This window comes from Dermacentor albipictus, chromosome 1 (genome assembly GCF_038994185.2).
Source record: "Dermacentor albipictus isolate Rhodes 1998 colony chromosome 1, USDA_Dalb.pri_finalv2, whole genome shotgun sequence".
Classification (NCBI taxonomy): domain Eukaryota; kingdom Metazoa; phylum Arthropoda; class Arachnida; order Ixodida; family Ixodidae; genus Dermacentor; species Dermacentor albipictus.
The window spans coordinates 281,136,957-281,157,973 of NC_091821.1; the positions used below are offsets into that span (position 1 = coordinate 281,136,957).

Here is a 21,017-nt window from a genome sequence, read left to right on the forward strand (position 1 = left end):
ATTTTAAAAAAGTAAAATCCCAAGGCAGGCGAACCCGCCGACAAGCCAGAAGAGAAAGTTGGCAGAAGTTTTTATCTGCTATCAACTCCTATACAGATGAGGCCAAAGTCTGGAACAGGGTTAACAGGATAAAAGGGCGACAAACATATTCACTTCCTTTGGTGAACACACAAGGTGAAACACTGAAAGATCAGGCAGACACACTTGGAGAACACTTTGAGAGCGTGTCGAGTTCAAACCATTATTCGCAATCTTTTTGAAATACAAACAAATAGAAGAATGTAAGCCAATAATATGAAAATCCAGACAGAATGAACCTTATAACCGGCCGTTCAGTATTGCAGAGTTGAGAGCTGCTCTGACCACATGCAAAAGCTCTGCACCGGGACCTGATAGAGTCATGTACGAAATGATCAGAAACTTACACTACTCACGCTTTTCAACGCTATTTGGGCTACGGGATACCTCCCATCCACATGGAAAGAAGCGATTGTGGCCCCTGTTCTTAAGCAGGGTAAAGACCCTTCCCTGGCGGCAAGTTACCATCCGATAGCTCTTACAAATTGTCTTTGTAAGCTTTTTGAAAAAATGGTTAACCGCAGACTTGTGCATTTCCTTGAACTCAACAATATCCTCGATCCCTTTCAATGTGGCTTCAGAGAAGGGCGGTCCACAACCGATCACCTTTTGCACATTGAGGGAAACATTCGTGACGCCTTTCTACATAATCAATATTTCCTATCCGTATTCCTCAATATGGAGAAGGCGTACGACACTACGTGGCGCTATGGAATCTTGAGAGACTTGTCGGGAATTGGCATCCGTGGCAATATGCTCGTCCTAATAGAAAGCTATTTGTCCAACCGTACATTCCGCGTGAAAGTCGGCAATGTATTGTCGCGACCTTTTATACAGGAAACTGGTGTACCTCAAGGAGGTGTACTTAGCTGCACGCTCTTCATCGTGAAAATGAATACCCTTCGTGCCTCATTACTGCCAGCCATTTTTTATTCTGTTTACGTAGACAACATACAGATAGGTTTCAAATCCTGTAACCTTACTGTATGTGAGAGGCAAGTTCAACAGGGCTTGAACAAAGTGTCCAAATGGGCAGAAGAAAACGGATTTAAAGTTAACCCCAACAAAAGTTCTTGTGTGATTTTCACAAGAAAAAGAGGGCTCATTGCAGAACCCACTATCGAAATGTATGGTCAGCGAATTCCTGTGAACAAAGAACACAAGTTCTTAGGCATCATACTTGATTCGAAATTAACGTTTATTCCACACATAAAGTACCTCAAGGTCAAATGCTTAAAAACAATGAACTTACTTAAAGTGTTATCCCACACAACATGGGGCAGCGACAAAATTTGTTTAATGCATCTTTACAAGAGCCTCATCCGATCACGGTTGGACTACGGTGCCGTGATCTATCATTCTGCAGCCCCGAGCGCGTTAAAGATGCTAGATCCGGTCCACCATTTAGGAATCCGACTGGCCACTGGAGCTTTCAGAACAAGTCCTATTGAAAGCTTATATGCAGAATCAAATGAGTGGTCACTTCATCTGCAGAGAACATACATCAGCCAAACATATTTTTTGAAAGTCCACTCTAATCCTCAACATCCGTGTTTTAATACCATTAACGATACGACATATGCTACACTATTTAATAATCGTCCCTCCGTAAGACAGCCTTTCTCGCTGCGTGTGAGGGAACTTAGTGACGAAATGCGTGTCCCAATCCTCGAGCTTTGCTCAATGCATCCAGCCAAGCTGCTACCTCCTTGGGAGTGGCAGCTGATACAATGCGATATATCCTTCATGCAAGTTACAAAACATGCTCCAGAGATTGAAATCCAAATGCATTTCCGGGAACTCCAGCACAAATACTCCTGCACGGAGTTCTACACAGACGCATCGAAGTCACACGATGGGGTGTCCTATGCAGCCGTCGGCCCATCCTTCTCTGAAACCGATGTACTGCATCCGGAAACTAGTATCTTTACGGCTGAGGCTTACGCACTGCTGTCGGTCGCAAAGCATATAAATAAGTCAAAACTCCAGAAATCAGTTATATATACGGACTCCCTTAGTGTTGTGAAGGCCTTGATGTCTCTCTGTAGCCACAAAAATCCGGTAATTAGTCAACTCTACTCCGCACTGTGTAAAGCATATATATCTAACCAACATGTGATTATATGCTGGGTACCTGGTCATAGGGGCATTGAGGGAAACGTACTAGCGGACCAGATGGCCACATCCATTTCATTGCATGCAGTTAGTCCTACTGCTTCGGTCCCTGTCACACACCTGAATCCTTTCGTAAGAAGAAAACTGCGAAACCACTGGCAACGTATGTGGGACGCAGAAGTAAATCATAAACTGCACGTAATAAAGCCACAGTTAGGTTCTTGGCCCTCCGTAACAAAATCACGGCGAATAGATGTCCTATTCTGCCACCTCAGAATAGGACACACGTTTGGCACGCATAACTTTCTACTCACTGGAAATGATCCTCCAACCTGTGGTAGATGCGGGGAGAGGCTGACCGTCCTCCACGTCCTCCTGGAGTGTCGGGCAGCCGAATCTGAAAGAAGGAAACATTTTTCCCTAGCATACCGGCAGCACATCCCCCTACATCCCGTGATGCTACTCGGCCCACAACCTTTATTTGACACCAACGCAGTCCTAAGTTTTCTGCAAGATGTTGTCTTGCATGTTTTTAGCCCCACATGTTTGTAACGGGTCCTCTCTTCAGAGGATGCCGCTGCGATAGCTCTTTAGTATAGCACATGCCTCTAGGCCCTTGTGTTTCAAGGGCTCTGGCGAGGCAGCAGTGCTCCAAGTAATTTTACCATCCTATATATTTTTATTTTGCATCATTCTTCTACGATGGATTTTAATGTCCATAGTATTCGTCATTAGTCATCGCCATAATATTATAGTACATAGATTTTACGCATTTACAGCGACTATTTTTAGGCCACTTTACAGCCAAGTCACATCTTCCATAATACATCGTTAACGCTACCACCTGTCATGGCGCTCTTTGGCCAAACCTGGCCCTTGCGCCACAAAACACCACATATCATCATCAAGGCACTCCTTTTTGTGCAACGTCCATGACTGTCTATCAGGTCTGATAGACTGTCACGAGATCACGAAAAAAAGTCTGAGACTGTTAAGACCAATTTCCTTGAGGCAAGGATCTCAAGTTTAGCACTGAGTCAGTTTGGTCACCAGGAACAGTTATTCCTACTTTGTTTTACAGAAGTAACTCTAGGAATGTTTTACAGAAGTAACTCTCGGAGGTCCCATAGTCAAAGATTGAGGAGTGACCTCCAACAATAAATACATAGAAAAAGCATACTTAATGCGGTTAACAACAGCAGTAGCAATCCTAGGAACAGAAAGTATTAACAAACAAAGTCGAGTCATAGTAATAACAACAAAGTATAAACACGAAAAGCAGATCCAAGGAGTATTATTCGACATACAGAAGCGTAAAAAATATACAACACAATCACTTTCCCAAGAAGTGGTGACGAATTTTCCTCTTAAATAAATTAATGGAAGGAGATGATTTAATGGAGGGTGGTAGTGAATTCCACATTGATGTTGCCAAAAAGTTCGCAGTAAGTTTGCCGTAGTTAGTCCTTGGTTTCGGTAGGAGGTAGTTATTATGGTGTGAAAATCGAGTGCCAGTGAAATGGGGGGTTTGGTCTTTTGATATCAATGAAATTGGTAATTCTCCTCGACAAAATTTATACGTTAGGACACTATGACAACATTTATTTAAATCCACTACAGACAAAATATTATATGTGCAGAGTAATGGCAGAGCACTACATGAAAAATGGCTGTAACTGATTATTCTCAAAGCTTGGTTTTGTGTGTGTTGCAGGGGTGCCAAGTGAGTTGCGTAAGTATTACCCCAAGAAGAAATGCAGTAAGAGATGTGGCTGTGAATAAATGCGTAGTAGAGTGAAATTAATATACGTATAGGAAAATAGGGGCAGACTTTGATTAGTATTCTGATACCATATGCTGCTTTACACGTTAATAAGGATATGTGATTTGTAACTTTCAAATGATTGTCGAGTTCAACTCCAAGAAATGTTGCATGGTCAACAGCCTGAAGTGAAGTCGGACCAATGTTAATGCATGGCTTCTCCTGTACACTTTTTTGCACGGATGAAAAAATTACAAATTTCGATTTAGTAGCATCAATACTGAGCATATTATCTCGGCACCAATTAACAATTTTAACCACATCGGCATTAAGGTAAGATATTAGCGATTCCAAGGAAGTGTTAGAAGAATAAATTGTTGTGTCGTCAGCGTATAAAATACAACTGGAATGTGTAATGTATTCTGGAAGGTCATTGATGTACATGAGGAATAAAATTAGTCCTAGTATTGAGCCTTGTGGAACCCCTATGTTAGTTAGTTTGGCACGCGAATGTGTATCAGAAATAGAGACGATATGTTTTCGATCATGTAAATAACTGCGAATTAGGGAAAGTGCTGGACCACACACGCCAACAGCGTTTAGTTTAGCAAAAAGTATGTCATGATTTAATGAATCGAATGCTTTAGAAAAATCAATAAACAAGGTACCAGCCAATTTACCTGTGTCAATGGCTGTTTTAAGATGATCGGTTAAAGTAATGAGTGCTAATTCAGTTGAATAACCAGATCGAAAGCCAAATTGATTAGAGGACAAAATACTGAACTTTGTGAAATAGCTAGTTAAACGTACTACGAATAACTTTTCAATTATCTTCCTGAAAAATGATAAAATAGATATAGGGTGGTAGTTTAATAACGAGTTCTTGCTACCCTTTTTGAAAACAGGAATAACTTTGGCGATTTTTAAGCAGCTAGGAAAGACGCCAGTTTCGAAGATTAGATTTATTATGTGTGAGTGTGTGTCATTGATAAGATGAGCTATAAGCTTTACATGAGATGAGCTGAAGTTATCTAAACCAGCTCCAGTGTTCTTTAAGCTCAGAATGGTCATGCGCACTTCTTCTGGGGAAACTGGACCGAGAAAAAAACTCTATGGCAAACGATGATTAACCTTGTCGATGTGAACTGAGAGACGTGGCTGGTCGGGGCAAAAAGAATCGACAAAGGCGTTAGCAACGGCTGAAGGATTATTAAGGGTTTGTTCCCCAACTTGAATAGCAGTTATGGCGGGATTTGGCAATGTTCTATTTAAAAATTCATTGATAATTTTCCACTGTTCTTTAGAATCGTTGCAATACTCTTTTTTAGCGCTTTTAAGAAGCCTGCTCAAAATATTCGAGTAGCACTTGTAACGAGTGAGCAGGGTCAAATTAAATGGCTTCTTTTTTGTTTTTTTATAAAGATTATCTTTTCTGCACACGCATTTGAGAAGATTATCAGTCATCCATGGACAACGAGGAAAAGCGAACTTTTTCTTACTCGTGGTTATTGTGGTTGATTCGGAAGTAGCGTTAGAAATTATATTGCAAAACAATTCGAAGGCAATTTCTGGATTATTTTGCGACCTAACAGGGTACCAATTCGGCGATTTTCCTAACAAATGAAGTTTTGTCGAGATTTTTTCTTTTAACATGCATATCTGGAATATTCATATTAGAATTTATATGCACGAATATTGAATAATGATCAGTTAGTGAAACTTCAATGACACCAGATCCAGGAGTAACCATGAGATTCGACAATGCATGGTCAATCAGTGTATCCGGGCCATTTATATTCCGCCGAGTAGGTACAGTTACAAGTGACTCGAGGCCATGTCCATTCAATGTATCTGTATAAGCAGTGTATGATGAACTGTGAACATCTAAAAGATTAATATTGATGTCACCCATAATAATGATGTTTTTACATTCTAGCGATAGCGTGTGCAAAACATGGTTTAGTTCTAAACAAAAATCATTAAAGGATGACGACGGCGATCGATAAATAGAACCAACCACTAAATTTTTGGCGTCAATATCGAGAAATGATGCGTTCAGCTCAATTCACACTGATTCGCAATTTACTTGATTAATTGTTAAGTCCCGACGCCTGGAATATTCTAACTCTGATGAAATGAAGACAGCTGCGCCGCCGTGACAGCTGTCACTCCGGTGACAGTATTCCGGCGTATAGGATGAAAAAGAGTACAAGTTGTTATCGGCTTTGCTGAGCCAGGTTTCACTAACACATATGATCGAGAAGTGGTGCTGACTGGATGATAGGAAATGATAAATGTCATCAAAATGTTTCCGTAAGCTGCGTGCATTAAAATGTACGAGGGATCGGCAAGGAGGCTTAAGGTAAGAATCTAGTTCGGAAGTGTGAAGTATGAAGCCATAAGAGGTCTGTTGGGGACGGATTGACATTATGCATGTGACTCAGGTTAAGAGATAAGAGAAAGGTCCGCTTCACAGTTAATGCGGTGAACTCGGCTGTCTTTGGAATTGCGTGCGTTAATACGGCAATTCTTAGTCCATAGGAAGCGCCATCCTTTTTCTTTCTTGAGTGCTAAGGCCTGAGCAAACAGCCTCTTGTTGTCAGGAGTAAGGTGCTCGTTAATGAAGATGGGCCCTGCGTTCTCTCCAGAGAAACCAAGACTGCCGGTATCCATCCTGGCCTTGCGAGCCTTTGCCGGGAAATAATTTTTTTTAGCGCGGGAGCAAAACCTAGCAATAATATTTTGATGACCTGATTTAGTGGGCACACGATGCGCTATCTCGATCTCGACCGGAGCAAGAGAGCATGCCGCCTTATCGGCAATGGCAGTTACAGTAGAAATGCAGTCTTCCTCCTTTGTAAATGGTATTCCTTTGATCTCAACATTGTTAATTCTAGAATACTGTTCCATCTCGGCTAGCCTTTTTTTAAGGGCTTCATTTTCTGATTTCAGAGCCTTGCTTGATGCCGATAGCTCAGCTTGCTGGGTACGCGTGTTCTCGACAATTTCATTTAGCATGGTCAGACTGCCATCCATGCCAGAAACTTGGGTACGCAGGGTGCTGTTATCTAGTCCAGCTTCCTGCAGCTTCCCTTTCACATCGGAAACAAGTCACACGCCTATTTGGTTTTTTCCTTTAGTTTCAGGTCCATCGGAATCACTGCCGTCATGATAGCTGTGAAATAATATGGTGGCATCAATTTTTTAAATAATCATTCGAGCATTGAAATCTAAAAACTTGCAGCAGAGTGAAAGGCCAGAAGGACAAGGGAAGAGAAGGGAGGCATCATGTTTTAACGTTAGTGGGTTGCAATCACGTTTTAACATTAGTGGGTTGCAGTGTAACAGAAATTGGCAAGCACAAATTGAGCGATGAGGCCACTGGATGCAGGAAAAGCAGATTTAGTTGAAAACAGCAGCCTGTAAGGAAGAGAGGGAACAAGAATTCTTTGTGATGCTTGGTCTGCATCACTGTTTTATTTACCATTGGTGATGATGAACATGCCAGAGGCAAAGCATATGCTATGCCTCCTTTTGCATTGCCTGTGCAATTGTTACTAAAACCATTTGTGAAAAAGCATGCCAACAATAATTCAGAATTGAGCACCATGTGTGTCCTAAAGCATCACACATCATAGCCACAAGAATGTTCACTGATTGTCAGACGTAACCTGAACAATGACGACACATCTATAGCGGCTTAACGTTGGAAGGAAGATGCACTTAGCTACCGCATTTATGGCAACCCAACCGAAATCTCGAGCATCCTCATAAGAACAAGCGAAAAGGCACTCAATGTGCACATGTTTGCAATGCCCAATGTATCATTTATGTTATGCTTTGTTTGATATATCAAAATTGTGATTTAAGCATGAGAAACACAGGTGCCTATAGTCGTGTTTTTTCTATGCTCGAGCGAGTTCTCCATTGTGGATAGCTTAGCAAACTAATTACTACTTAATTATTATGCAGCGACAAAGACAGGCACCAACAAAGGATGTGAAACAAAACAGTTGTTGGTGCTCGTACTCACTCTGCTTAGCCATTGACCAAGCCCCTTTTGTGAATCTTTATTAATGGTGTAAATCACGCTTGGAGCTAAATTCGTGCTCACATTTGGTGGGTTTGCTGATTGTACTTTTCAACCTGGAACTCTGTATGCAGACTCTACCTCCAGCCTTGGCTATGCCTGATGATAAGGGACAGCAAGATGCTACCTCATCCCCAGATGTCACCTCTTATGGCATGTGAAGGCAATGAGACTGCACTGTATTCAGCGGCACTGACAACCATGATGTAGAGGACTGGCTTTCCCCCTATGTACAACACATGACATATCAGCAGAATAAGAACAAGGAAATGCCCCACACATGTGCATGGCACTAAACTGGACACACTACCTGCTGTATTCAAGAGAGAATTAGGGAGAATGAGCCTCACTTCACTCTTGAGCACCTACCTACAACTGGTTTTATGGGCACAGCATTAAAGCTGCGATTGAGGTAATGCCTAACACCACATGAAATACAGAACACAATATGTCAACATAGAGAAACCAAACAATGGCACACACAACTTCTCACCGCAATAGACACAACACCTGCTTTATGTTGCATCTGAGCTGAAACGGGCGAATCCCAAACTCTGTGTCGCATAACATCTGAAAGCATTAGCTGCTACGAGAGAACCAGTGAGGCTAATCTGGCGAGCTATGCATGCATCTGTAGCGTAATGGGTAAAGAATTGGGCTGCTGCACTAGGGACCCTGATTCCCGGCCCGCCATCAGGCATGTCACAATTATTATTGAGGCTACCTGGCTAGACGTGGCAAGAAACCCGGAGATGGATCATGATAATGCATTGAATTAGGAGACAACGGAACTAAACCCACGTTTTCTACCGTGTGCTTGTGATGCTATACCATGTCAGCTACAGTGGCAGTTGTCTTAATGTCCATTTTCTTGGATAGCTGTGCATGTGTACTAAACACAGTCTTGGGACTGCTAGGTGGCAGCACTCACAGTCATGATGGCAGATGTGAAGTATCCTTTAAAACACCCACATTTCATAGCACATGATCTTAGAAGCAGGCTACTAGTCAATAAACACTCGTTTTCTACCGTGAGATGCCAAGGCTGCCAAAGTCGAGACATTTGTATTTTATGAGCGATAAAAATCGGGGGAATCACGAGGCTATTTTTTTTTTTTTATAGCAAGCATGTGATGGCAACAGACAATGAAGCAACAGTGGCTGTATGGAAAAATGGGTTAGAGCTGACGACAATCATTGGCAGCTCAGAATATAATTCTTTCTCTACAATTTATTGTCTCAAGGTATCTGGAAGCAAATTTTCTAGATTATTCTTCTATGTCTTTTGTGACTTCAATTTTAAATGTGTGTGATACTTCGTGGCAACTTAGAACATTTAAATAGTAAACATTTAAATGGTTAAGCATCTCCATAGCTTAAATTTGTGGACAAGCTTTGCCACCTTTCTAGAACAACAATTCTCTGGTGTCATACATCATTCAAACCACTACTAATTAAATCTACCTTTAGATGAGCAGTACCTGCATTAGACGCAGCAGCATACCCTTTTAGCAAATGGATATACATACCACGCTCAGACTGGGCAAACCAACAGCGACCAGACTTGTGTCCATTTGTCTTCAACGAGGCAGAGACAGGCCAGGTCTCGATAAACACAACAAATCTGAGGTGCAGGCAGAGGAAATAAGCAGACGCTGTAAAGACAGCAGCACAGTGAAACAAATTAGACAAATTTGCATACAGCCAGCAATCTGGGCTGAGGACAATTCACAACATTACTGCCACAATTAGAAGCAAATGCTCCTTATGCAACAAGAAAAAAAAATGTTCTAGCTGTAAACAGCACGAGTGCATAGAGTTGGTTGATATTATAAAAACAGCACAGACAACTATTAAAGCAACTATTTGTGTCATTTGCCTCCTTGCTGTTTTTACAATGTCGATCATAGTTGCAAAGCTACGCACATGATCTACAAACGAAAGCAACGAACGTGTATAAAAAGCTTGGTAAGTCGATTCATACACTCATATATATGTTTAATTTTGAAAGTTCGCGTAAAAGCGACAGCAGCAGTATAGTGGGCTCGTTTGCCATCTTGCCCATAACGTACACGTTGTATTATTTAACTCTCTGGCTCATGAAAGAACTAAGAAGCTTTAAGTGAAGGAAATATGCTTTCGTTATCTCACTGCAACAAACGAAAGCCTCTGACGTTGGGGCACCACTACCGCACTCAGCACAAGCAGTGAGAAAGGTAATTAAATACAGCCATGTGTTGCATGGGTACATAAGAGGCCCATAGCGCAGTCATCCTATAGAGATGGAGAAGAAAAGACCTACACACGAGGTAAATATCACAGGACGACATTCACACTTGTTGAGTACAGGCATTGCTTACGTGTGGAATCTGCCGCCGTTCTTTTTACATCGATGCAACGCGTACGAACTGCAGTTAAATCGTTAAAGGCAGGAACGAATCAATTATCCTGCTATCACTGAGAGACCTGCGACAACCGCGTTCCTTTGAATTTCGAGATCACGTCTACCATAGCTCAAATGCACAGCCGGTTTTTACAAGTATGAGCAGGAGAACAGATAATCACTCACCTTTGCTCCAAGTGCGTCGCGGTAGCACCAGCAGCTGGGCAACAAATGTCATCAAGCCCTGGCCCACCTGTGGTGCCCACAGCTTCTAAACATGCCCAAAAGGCAGTGATTACAGTGACGGGGCCCAGCACTTTAACATCTGCACTATGGCACCTTAACACCTACACTACAGTGATGGGGCCCGGCTGCACTGAAGCTTCATTCTGTCAAACTCTATTTGGTTGCATACGAAAGCGGGCATTAAGAATCATGACGCACTCGAGAACCGATACACCTAGCAAACCACTGTTCAGTCAACTAAACATATTGCCATTCGATCTTATGCGTGAGCATAAAACAGCTAACTACGTAAACAGCTGTTGTGAAATGCAATCATCCTTTCCCTGTGTCCATATTTTTTTCATCATCACGTTCTACCAGAAATACTGCCGCTGGAAATTTCAACCTGCCTCCTGCACATAATGTATATAGCAAAACACTACTTGAATTTGTTGTAGTTATGACAACATGGAACAATATACCATCCAAAATAAGAGAAACCGAAAATTTTGGCAAAGCACTAAAATCATATTTATTAGCTATAAACTACTGATTAGGTGCCTGTATTCTTGCTTGGCATTCTGTTCTTTGTGGTTTGATAATTTACGTAACTGGCGATAATTTTTATGCATGCTGTAAAAAAAATTTTTTTTGTGTGTTTTTAATGTGCTAATGTGTTGCATTCATCCTCTGTATTGATCCTCCTATGCATGTGCAGAATGTCTATTATATTTCGAATCCGGACCCACCCACTAGTCAGCGGCTATTGGGTCCTACATTCTTTTGCGTATGCACTGTAACACACATGATAGTAATAATAAAGAAAGAGAGAAAGAAAGTTAACTGCAATGAAAAGGGAATGGTAAAAAGCATAAAAAAAAATATGCAGATCCCACGCACTGTGGGAATTGATGTAAGCGAAGCTTTCAGTGCTGGATGCTTTGATTGCTAATAATTAACAGCAGTGTTGCCGGCTAAAACACGAGAGTGGTGAGTTGATGTTAAACATTACCTTGTGTGCACCACTGCTGTTTGCATAGTACACAGAACACACAGGCAGAGGTGTTTGCTTGAGGCGTTGTTGTACACCATATTTTTATAACCTCTGAGAGGGTTGCGCATTGTCATTTTTTCACATGGCAGATTGCATTCTGGCAGAAGTATTAAGCTTGAATTGGATTATGGGGCTGTACGGGCCAAAACCACACTCGGATTATGAGGCAAGCCATAGTGGTGGACTCTGGATTAATTTTGACCCTGTGATGTTTTTTAATATGTCCCAAAATCTAAGTGCACGTGCGTTTTCTATTTCGCCCCCGTCGAAATGCGGCTGCCACAATTGGGATCAAACCTCTAGCAATGCCATAGCCGCAAAGCTTACACGGTGGGCGCAGGAGTGTTGATTTGGCGGTCGACTGCTTCCGTAGTGTCTCCTGGACCCTGCGGTGTGCTTTAATTAATGCGGCTCTGCTTCTGCACGCCCTGCGTAATTTGTCCGCTTGACATATTTGCATGGCGCTTATTTTTCAGAAATAGCAGCAACGTACTGTATGCGTGCCTTGCACTTAAATTATCCTGTTTCCATGCAACCGCTGCCGTATAGTAGTGGGGTTTTCTTGCCTTCTCACGTCACCTCCCCCCTCTCTTATATGGGAACTGCCTCTTCACCTCCCTCTCCTTCTCCTCTTTGCAGTTCTATGTGCGTCCCCTCTGGCCTTGCAGGTTAGTAAAAAGGGAAGCGCAGCAGTTTCTGCAATGCTTCTGAGGGAAGTCACGGATAATTACAGCTGTCAAGCAGCTAATGTGGGGACGGCCAGGGGGCATTGTGGACATTCGACGCGGTGGGATGAAAACGAGTTTCTCCCGTCGCCTTTCCTCTCTACAAGAGCCTGTCATCTATATACAAGCTCTGTAGCACCCCCCGACGTGGTGTGCATGTGGTATGCGCGACAGCAGCAGCAGCAGCAGCAGTGGGAAAGTCGAAGGAAGAGGCAAAGAAAGCTTTGCTTTAAAAAAGGCATGGCATATGTTCATGCTTGTGTAGCACCAGACAATGAATATTGTACTGGATTAAGAAAAAGAAGCAGCCGGTAATTGCTCGCTTAGAAGACCGATAAACATACAGTGCGATGCAACTTGAGAAATAATGACATTGAAGCTTCCAAGACTTAAGAATAAAAGAAAAAGAAAAGACTGAATCGTCGTGACGGCACATCACAGGTCACCGTAGGCGTCGAAGTCTCTAGCTGTAACGAAATTATTTTTGAACAGCTTTGACAGTGTCCATGAAACAATGGTTGCTTGCGTACTGTCAAATGCTGATATGCTGCGGCACAAAGCTCACGACAAGGTGCGAAAACGCGCCTGCAGCGAAAGGGAAACATTGTGCGCGGATATGCACGCAGACGCACAGTCGGTCACTGGAAACTCGTGCGATCGGTGCATTGAAGCTTCATTCTGTTATGCACCATTTGGTTACACAGACAGTCCACTATAAGCACATATTTCACATAGTTTTCTCTCAGCGATTGCCTACCTTTCACGCAATAAACCGGTTCGGCGGAATCGATCGCGGCGACCACGCGCAGTGTCTCAGCTTACTGTACGTATTAGGTAAATAGACAGCATCTGTAAACCATTCTGTGCTTTCTGTTTGTCCAAGATTATTATTTTTACAGTAAAATACTACTTGTGTCATGTCGAGAGTGCTTGCAAAAATGTCCAGGAGGGCTCCTGCGTAGTATCTTTATTTAGCGCCGATAGCCAAACTCGGCCAAACCTATGTGGAGTGTGTTATCCTTCAGACTATGCAAGTGAGGTGCTTTCCGCAAATGGCGACTCCGTAATCCTCACCCCCATAGAGTTTTCTGGCGCTGTTTTGCTGTGGTACAGTGTACTAGAGTAGGATAGCTGTGGTATGGTCCCTAGAATATTGGCTAGTCTGCCGTCCATGAGGCGCTGCTCCGTATGAAGCGAGTGGGATGCTTTCTGAATGAGAGTGCAGAGGGTGCTGCGAGCAGTCCTAGTGCTACGCTCTTCGCTGTCATTTGCTTGGCGGCCTGCATGCACCACGGTGGGTTGGCGCGGGTGGGCTTCATCTTCTGCGTCTCCAGTTTTTCATGAAGTCTCCCGGTAATAAAAGGACAGCAAAGAAAGAACAGCTAGAATATTTGGAAATGAGAACATGAAAATAATTGCATTTCGGCAAGTGCGTTACATCGGGAATGCACGCTTACCGGCCTTGGTAATTGTCTTTTTTTTACATAATTTTTTTTCTTATTCCCAAACCTTATGCCATTTCTTCGGATGTTATGTGCTGTAATTTGTTTACAGTAATTATAAGTTTATAAGTTGTTTTGACTGTGTGCTTGATTACTTGTGCGGAATAATCGTGCAGTGTAACGTGCTTCCACAATTTATTTATTGTCGAAACATATTCGGGTGCTCTCCTTGACCATGCGCGATATCAACTTTACATGTCGCGTCATTTCGTTGCATCACATCAGCAGTGCATGCTTCGCAAATGATATTTTTCTTTGTTTTGTTTACCATTGCAGTTTGCAATTTGATCTATTATTAAGAGTTCATATTTGTTCTCACTGTTCTTGCGCTCCCTTAACTGGAAGTGCTTTCTTTTTGTCTTGTATAGGTTTTGAAGGAGCTTGGGGTTGCTTTTTATTTTTACCCTCTACTGCCACATCGCACACTTGTACATCATGTTGGTTATTAATGCGGAAACATTATATGGCTCATGAGGCGAAAAATCCGGCGTTGGTGTGACCCCGATGGTCCAAGAAGTCAAGTGAGCAAATCGAGGCAGTTGATGATGTCAATTAATTCAAAGTTAATTAAGGCAGAGTGAATTAAAGCAGGTTTATTTAAGCTACAGTTCATTATACCCACACTATTGGTAGGAGTCAAACCCATGGCCCTAGGTGTTAGGATGAAATTAATTAAATCACAGTTAATTAGGATATAGTTAATTAAGACACTCGAACTTATGACCTTTGGTGGGAGTCCAACCCCCGACCTTTGGTGTTAATTATGGCGAAGTTAAATTAAGATGACTCAAAGTGCATATGCATCATGAGGTCACGGTCGCAATGCTTTCGCATTGGGATAACTAAGGGCCGCTTCAATTTTAATGTTTCACTTTTAATCACTGCGGCCTTGGCTGCCAAAGGGCAGCAGTATTGCATGAAAAAATAAATTCAGTGCTTAAGCTATTCCAGGCTGCGCAATTGCTTTGTGTTCTGAGTCGTACGTTTCATACGGCTCAGCAAAAAGTCTTTGAGAACGAATACCACTTACGCAGCTAAAGTCTCTCATCACACCCGTAACAAATACTGCTCTTATGTGGCCCAAGTACGCGGGGACAGAAAATCATTTAAAAGAGATAAATGGATAAACTATACACTGAGCGCGCGCGCGTGCACTTCGCTAATATGCAGCCAGGCGGCCGCGCACCGCACCATAGCATGAGGAGTGCTTGCAGCACCACCGCTACTGTCATTCGAAAACAGTCCCCACTCCCGTTGGTGGACAGCAGACTAGCCAATACTCTAGGGACCATTGCTGTGGTATGCATGGGAATGCCGGTTTATTGTGACTTCGGATTGGCATCGTACTCGGAGAGCCAGGCAAACACTGTTCCGTCTGTAACCATGATTAATTTTCTGCTAAAACAGCACGTAAAAAGCTGTTTTAGCTTAATTATTACACAAAAACATGTTTAGTTTAACTATGAGAACTTGTTATGGCATGTACAATTATATGAAACGTAAAAAGTACCAGCAGGCCGCTAAAGTTGGAGGACAGACCACAAGATTTGCGCTCGCTTTGGAACAGTTTGTCGTCTGTTCTTGCTTTTCTTCGCTTGGTTATGCATTGTAGGTGAGCAAACTTCATTGGAAGATGTAATACACATGAAATGAAAACATTTTATGACGGTTGTACTTTAAGAATGCGCTATTTGTGCAGCCATATCCACATTTTAGACGAAGCCTCTTGCAACACCAGCCAACACAAACCTTGCAGACACATATACTGCCATTCCCATGCATATAGTTAATATAACCAACTTCCCATGATGGCACAGCACCCCTTAGGAAACTCCCATAGATGGTGCCGTCAGATTTCCCTCTAGGTGTTATAGTGAGAAACTCCATGCTCGCCCCCAACCATATTAACTCTATGCCCCCAACATCGTTATAGTGACGGCCCCGTCGCTACAGTGTTGTTAAAGTGACGGGCACCGTCACTGTAGTGCAGATGTTGAAGTACCGGGCCCTGTCACTGAAGTCATTACCGAAAACAGAAAGCGAGCCACGAGATCATGCACATGGCGCGCACGTTAATGAGACTCGAGCCATGCCGTCTGAGTTCGAGTAGTTATGTTAAAAAACAAGGAAAAAAACAAAACAAAACAAGAATGTGCCATCACATTTGGTGAAGCAAAATTGTTCTCCTTTCTCACCTTCTCTCGGCTAAAGCATGCGCAGTGACCACGGAGCCCTCGGGGGCAATGTTCAGGTGTAATACAGGAGTGCTGTGCATGCTGCTGACACGTGATTGACAGACGGCCGTGTCACTGGGCTTGTAATCCTTTATTCTCAATTCTACACCCTAGCCGCTAACATACCTTCACTCGTTGACGCACCCACCCGCCTTACGCCCTCTACCCTTTAGAAGAACCCCACCTATATATACTGTGGTGAGGAAAGCATGTCACCTTGAAGAAGACAAGTCCACTTGTCGAAACATTAGCTCCTGCTTTCACGTTGTTCTCGTTTTGCTCATCGTCTTGAATTTCCATCTCCCGCCTTCCCCCCCCATTTTCTACCTGCCACAGGGAATTTTTAAAAAATTCTGAAAGTGTCTGCTGAAACACCCTTTATATGCTAAAGCATTCTCTGTGGCAACAAGAAAAAATTTGCTTAGACCCCTCAAAAGTGGTCATGGTAAGAAAATAGCTTTTCTAAAACAAAGGTTCACTCTTATTCGCTGTGGTTGCTCAGTGGCTATGGTGTTAGGCTGCTGAGCACGAGGTCGCGGGATCGAATCCCGGCCACGGCGGCCGCATTTCGATGGGGGCAAAATGCGAAAACACCCGTGTACTTAGATTTAGGTGCACGTTAAAGAACCCCAGATGGTCGAAATTTCCGAAGTCCCCCACTACGGCGTGCCTCATAATCAGAAAGTGGTTTTGGCACGTAAAACCCCATAATCTAATCTAAGGTTCACTCTTTCACTAATCGTCTTTATCCGATTCTAACAACTTACACCACTAACAACAGGATAGCAGGGCATACTCTTTTATACCGTGGCATTTTCCTGACTTTAAATTTTTCATGAAAAATTCACACTGAACACATTCTAGCTTTGCCAAACGGCTCACGTGGTTTGCAGAAAAGCAACATAAAACACTCCCCCCATCACTCTTGCGTAGACAGACTAGCATATGTTACCGTAATCTACCCAAAAGTTGAATACACACCAGCGATTTGCTATCTTGACTGATGTATCTAACGGACAATGAATTTCTGTAAAACTGTGCTGTGTGGTTATTGCACACAAACGCTACGTCAGTACAAAGGCAAATAGATGACCTTGCATGCCACTGGATGCATTAAGGCCACATAAGAGCCAGCATTGACATATACAGTAAATAAAGCAAGGTGTGTTCTGTAGAGACCTCCTCCTTCCCTTCAAGCACAATGTGCGCTTGATACAGTAGGAGGATTGAGATCTCAGCAAGAATCCAATGTGAGTCACAGGAGGCACAAATGCTGCAATCATGGTGGTGGATGAGTTGCAAATGATGGAGCGACGCTCGCAGCTAGTTCTCCACAGGTCTCCAACCGCCACGACAATGTGAACTTGCAAAACCCAGCAAATAGAACAGATGGGCCTTGCTGTTTGAAGATTACATCTATGTTGCTGGCCTCAACCAAGTGCAGATTACATCTATGCTGGCCTCAACCAAGTGCAAGTGAGGATGCAGCTGTATTCCATGGCCTCCCAGGAAGCTTGCTATGTCCTCAACACTCCGGCATTGATCGACAAAGACTGGTCCTCACAGGAGGCAGTGAAAAAAAAAAGTGCCACCGACCACTTCATTCACCCAGACACATGGTGCAAACCATCAAAGAACTTTTTTGGCAAGTCTGAAGATTCTCACAGAGCATTCTCACACAGATTCTCACAGAGTAGACCCCTCAAGTACTCCAGGTGTCGGTGAGGACAACCCATTTCAGCAACTATTAGTGAGTCAGCACCTATGGAGCAAGCTCCCTAGGTAGTCTCTTGAGTGACTCCCCAGAGAGGAATACTGCAAGCAGCAGACGGTCACCAACAGCAACAACAGGAGAAGAGGTCTTGAGACAAGACATGACCTGCAGAGGAAAAGTTCTGATGTGGTAGAGACGTCCGTCCACTGAGGTTGTCCAGCACAATCGTCCCAGCTTGGTGCCGCTCTCGCACTTCAGAACATTCAGAAAGTTACATTGCAGCATCCAAGGATACTTCAAATAAAGCTGACATGAGCCAAAGGTTTCCAGCCAAGCCAGCCAACAAAATACAGCGACTCAACAAGTGAAACACAAAGCTGGACAGAGCAAGAAAAGCTGCATAAAATGGTTTTTCATTGTAATCAATGACATCAAGCAAAATTATGAAGCTGGTGCAGAGATACATTGATTCTGACAGCATTCTTTGAAAAAGGGAGGTGCACACCACCAGGACCATCGCAAGTGCCAGCTTGCAACCACCAATCTGGTGCCTATGTCCGAGTATACGGGCAATATTTTTGGATTCTACATTGCTCCTTCCCAATCGAGTACAATGTGTGCTTGACAATTGGCTCACTCTCGCAGGTCTTCCACTGCCACACCGTCCCTCATGAGAACTTGTTTCAAAACCTTTCATCAATCTTTGATCACGCATGCAAAATAATCCACATTCTAAATGCCATTTCACCCAATCTTTCGTATCATGAATTGCACCTGAATGAAATACAGTTGAATGCCTTTTCATCATCATCATCACCAGCCTATTTTATGTCCACTGCAGGATGACGGCCTCTTCCTGTGATCTCCAATTACCCCTGTCCTGCGCCAATTGATTCAAACTTGCGCCTGCAAATTTCTTAACTTCATCACCCCCACCTAGTCTTTTGCCATCCTCGAATGCACTTCCTTTCTCCTGGCACTCATTCTGTAACCCTAATGGTCCACCGGTTATCTAACCTACATGTTACATGACCTGCCCAGCTCCATTTCTTTCTCTTAAAGTCAGTTAGAATATCCGCTATACCTGTTTGCTTTCTGATCCACACCACTCTCTTCCTGTCTCCCCTTAACATTACATTCTTCGTTCCATCACTCTTTGCGCGAGCCTTGTTTTCGACCTACTTTGTCAGTCCAAGTTTCTGCCCCATATGTCAGCACCGGTAGAATGCGTTGATTGTACACATTTTTTTTTAATGATAGTGGTAAGCTTCCAGTCAGGATCTGACAATGTCTGCCGAATGCACTTCAACCCATCTTTATTCTGTAAATTTCCTTCTCATGATCAGGGTCCCCTGTGAGTAATTAGCCTAAGTTAACATACACATACTCCTTCACAGATTCTAGAGGCTGACTGGCGATCCTGAACTCTTGTTCCATTGCCCGGCTATTGATCATTATCTTTGTATTCTGCATATTAATTTTCAACCTCACTGTTAGACTCTCTCTGCTCAGGTCCTTAATCATTTGTTGTAACTTGTCCCTAGTGTTGCTGAACAGGACCATGTCATCTGCAAATTGAAGGTTGCCGAGATATTCGCCATTGATCCTTACTCCTAAGCCTCTCCAGTTTAAGAGCTTGAATACTTCTGCCAAGCATGCAGTGAATAGCATTGGAGAGATTGCGTCTCCTTGTCTGACCCGTTTCTTTATAGGTATCCTTCTATTTTTCTTGTGAAGAATTAGGGTAGCTGTGGTATCTGTAGATATTTTCGAAAATATTTACGTAAACCTTCTGTAGTCTTTGATTACATACTGCCTCTATGACTGCTGGTATCTCTACCAGGTCAAATGCCTTTTCGTAATCTATGAAAGCCATATAGAGAGGTTTATGGTACTCTGTGATTTTCTCGATAACCCAGTTAATGACATGGATGTGATCCACTGTACAGTGTCCCTTCCTGAAGCCAGCATGTTTTCTTGGTTGACTGAAGCGTTGCCCTTATTCTATAGGAAACTATCTTAAGTAATTAATCAAATTATGGGGTTTTACATGCCAAAACCACTTTCTGATTATGAGGCACGCCATAGTGGAGGACTCTAGAAATTTCGACCACCTGGAGTTCTTTAACATGCACCTAAATCTAAGTACACGGGTGTTTTCGTATTTCACCATCGAAATGCGGCCGCCATGGCCGGGATTCGCTCCCGCGACCTTGTGTTCAGCAGCCTAACACCATAGCCACTGAGCAACCACAGTGGGTTGGGAAACTATCTTGGTGAATACTTTATAAAATACTGGAAGTCAGCTAATGGGCCTATAATTTTTCAATTCTTTAACTTCGCCCTTTTTGTGGATTAGTGTAATGTTGGCATCCTTCCAGTTCTCTGGGACCCCTGAAATCGCAAGACATTTCGTATAAAGGGCTGCAAGCTTTCCAAGCGTGATGTCTCCTCTATCTTTGATTAAATCGACTGTTATTCTATCTGCTGCTGCTGCATTTCCTCGTTTCATGTCTTGTAAGGCCCTTCTAAGTTCATCGCTAGTTATAGAAAGAGCCTTTGTAACCTGTTCATTACTACTTCGAATGGAGGTATCATGCCTGCTCTGGGTATTGTGCAGGTCAGTATAGAATTCTTCTGCTGTTTTACTATATCTTCGAAACGCCTCTAATTTACCTGCACAAGAAAAGATTCTGTGTGTTCTGGCTGAATTCCTCTTTCATATGTACTGTGAACGGCTCTACAGCGAAGACCGATACAACGAATTTGCCTATACAACAAATGCACCTAGCGGTACCGCAGCCACCACTGAGTGCTAGAATTATCGATGTGCTTGATAAGCATGCATAGTCCTGCTGCATAGCTCCGGGAAGCACTCCACTCACAAGCCACTTGTTGCAACACAGTGTGATGGCTGATGAATATGTTGAAGCCAACAAGAGGAAAAAGCACTGAGGAAAATCATTTTAAATGTGTCACAAACATCTTAAAACATTTCTGATTGGACCTACACTGAAAAATTCAGTAACGCATGTGCATTGTTTTAGTAAGACGAATTGGAGCGACTGGGTGTTTGCACTCGGTGTCGGTCTATCGTTACATGCAGTGGGTTCACTCCTTCCGTTGTTTTCCACA

At 43.0% G+C, this 21,017-nt stretch overlaps 2 protein-coding genes across 5 annotated transcripts in view; one reads left to right on the forward strand and one right to left on the reverse strand.

The window, feature by feature from the left end:
• Positions 1-11,335, reverse strand: part of LOC139054408 (uncharacterized) — a 42,386-nt gene extending 31,051 nt beyond the window's left edge. For both annotated transcript variants that reach the window (XM_070531348.1, XM_070531347.1), the window contains exons 1-3: positions 10,615-11,335; positions 9,575-9,700; positions 2,508-2,590 (exon numbers count right to left, since the gene is read on the reverse strand). In XM_070531348.1, the coding sequence (XP_070387449.1) occupies positions 2,508-2,590; positions 9,575-9,700; positions 10,615-10,666 (261 nt within the window). In that variant the 5' untranslated portion in view covers positions 10,667-11,335. The remainder of the gene's footprint in view (positions 1-2,507; positions 2,591-9,574; positions 9,701-10,614) is intronic.
• Positions 1-21,017, forward strand: part of LOC139054409 (uncharacterized) — a 34,882-nt gene that overhangs the window by 12,036 nt on the left and 1,829 nt on the right. The window contains exons 3-4 of one of the 3 annotated variants that reach the window (XR_011511190.1): positions 8,120-10,354; positions 12,347-12,375. Coding sequence is in view for 2 of the 3 variants with exons in the window: in XM_070531350.1 (XP_070387451.1) it covers positions 12,347-12,375 (29 nt within the window). In the remaining variant the exon portion in view is untranslated. Of the gene's footprint in view, positions 1-3,907; positions 3,926-8,119; positions 10,355-12,346; positions 12,376-21,017 lie in introns of all 3 variants that reach the window. The other 2 variants (XM_070531349.1, XM_070531350.1) reach the window with 2 other exon arrangements.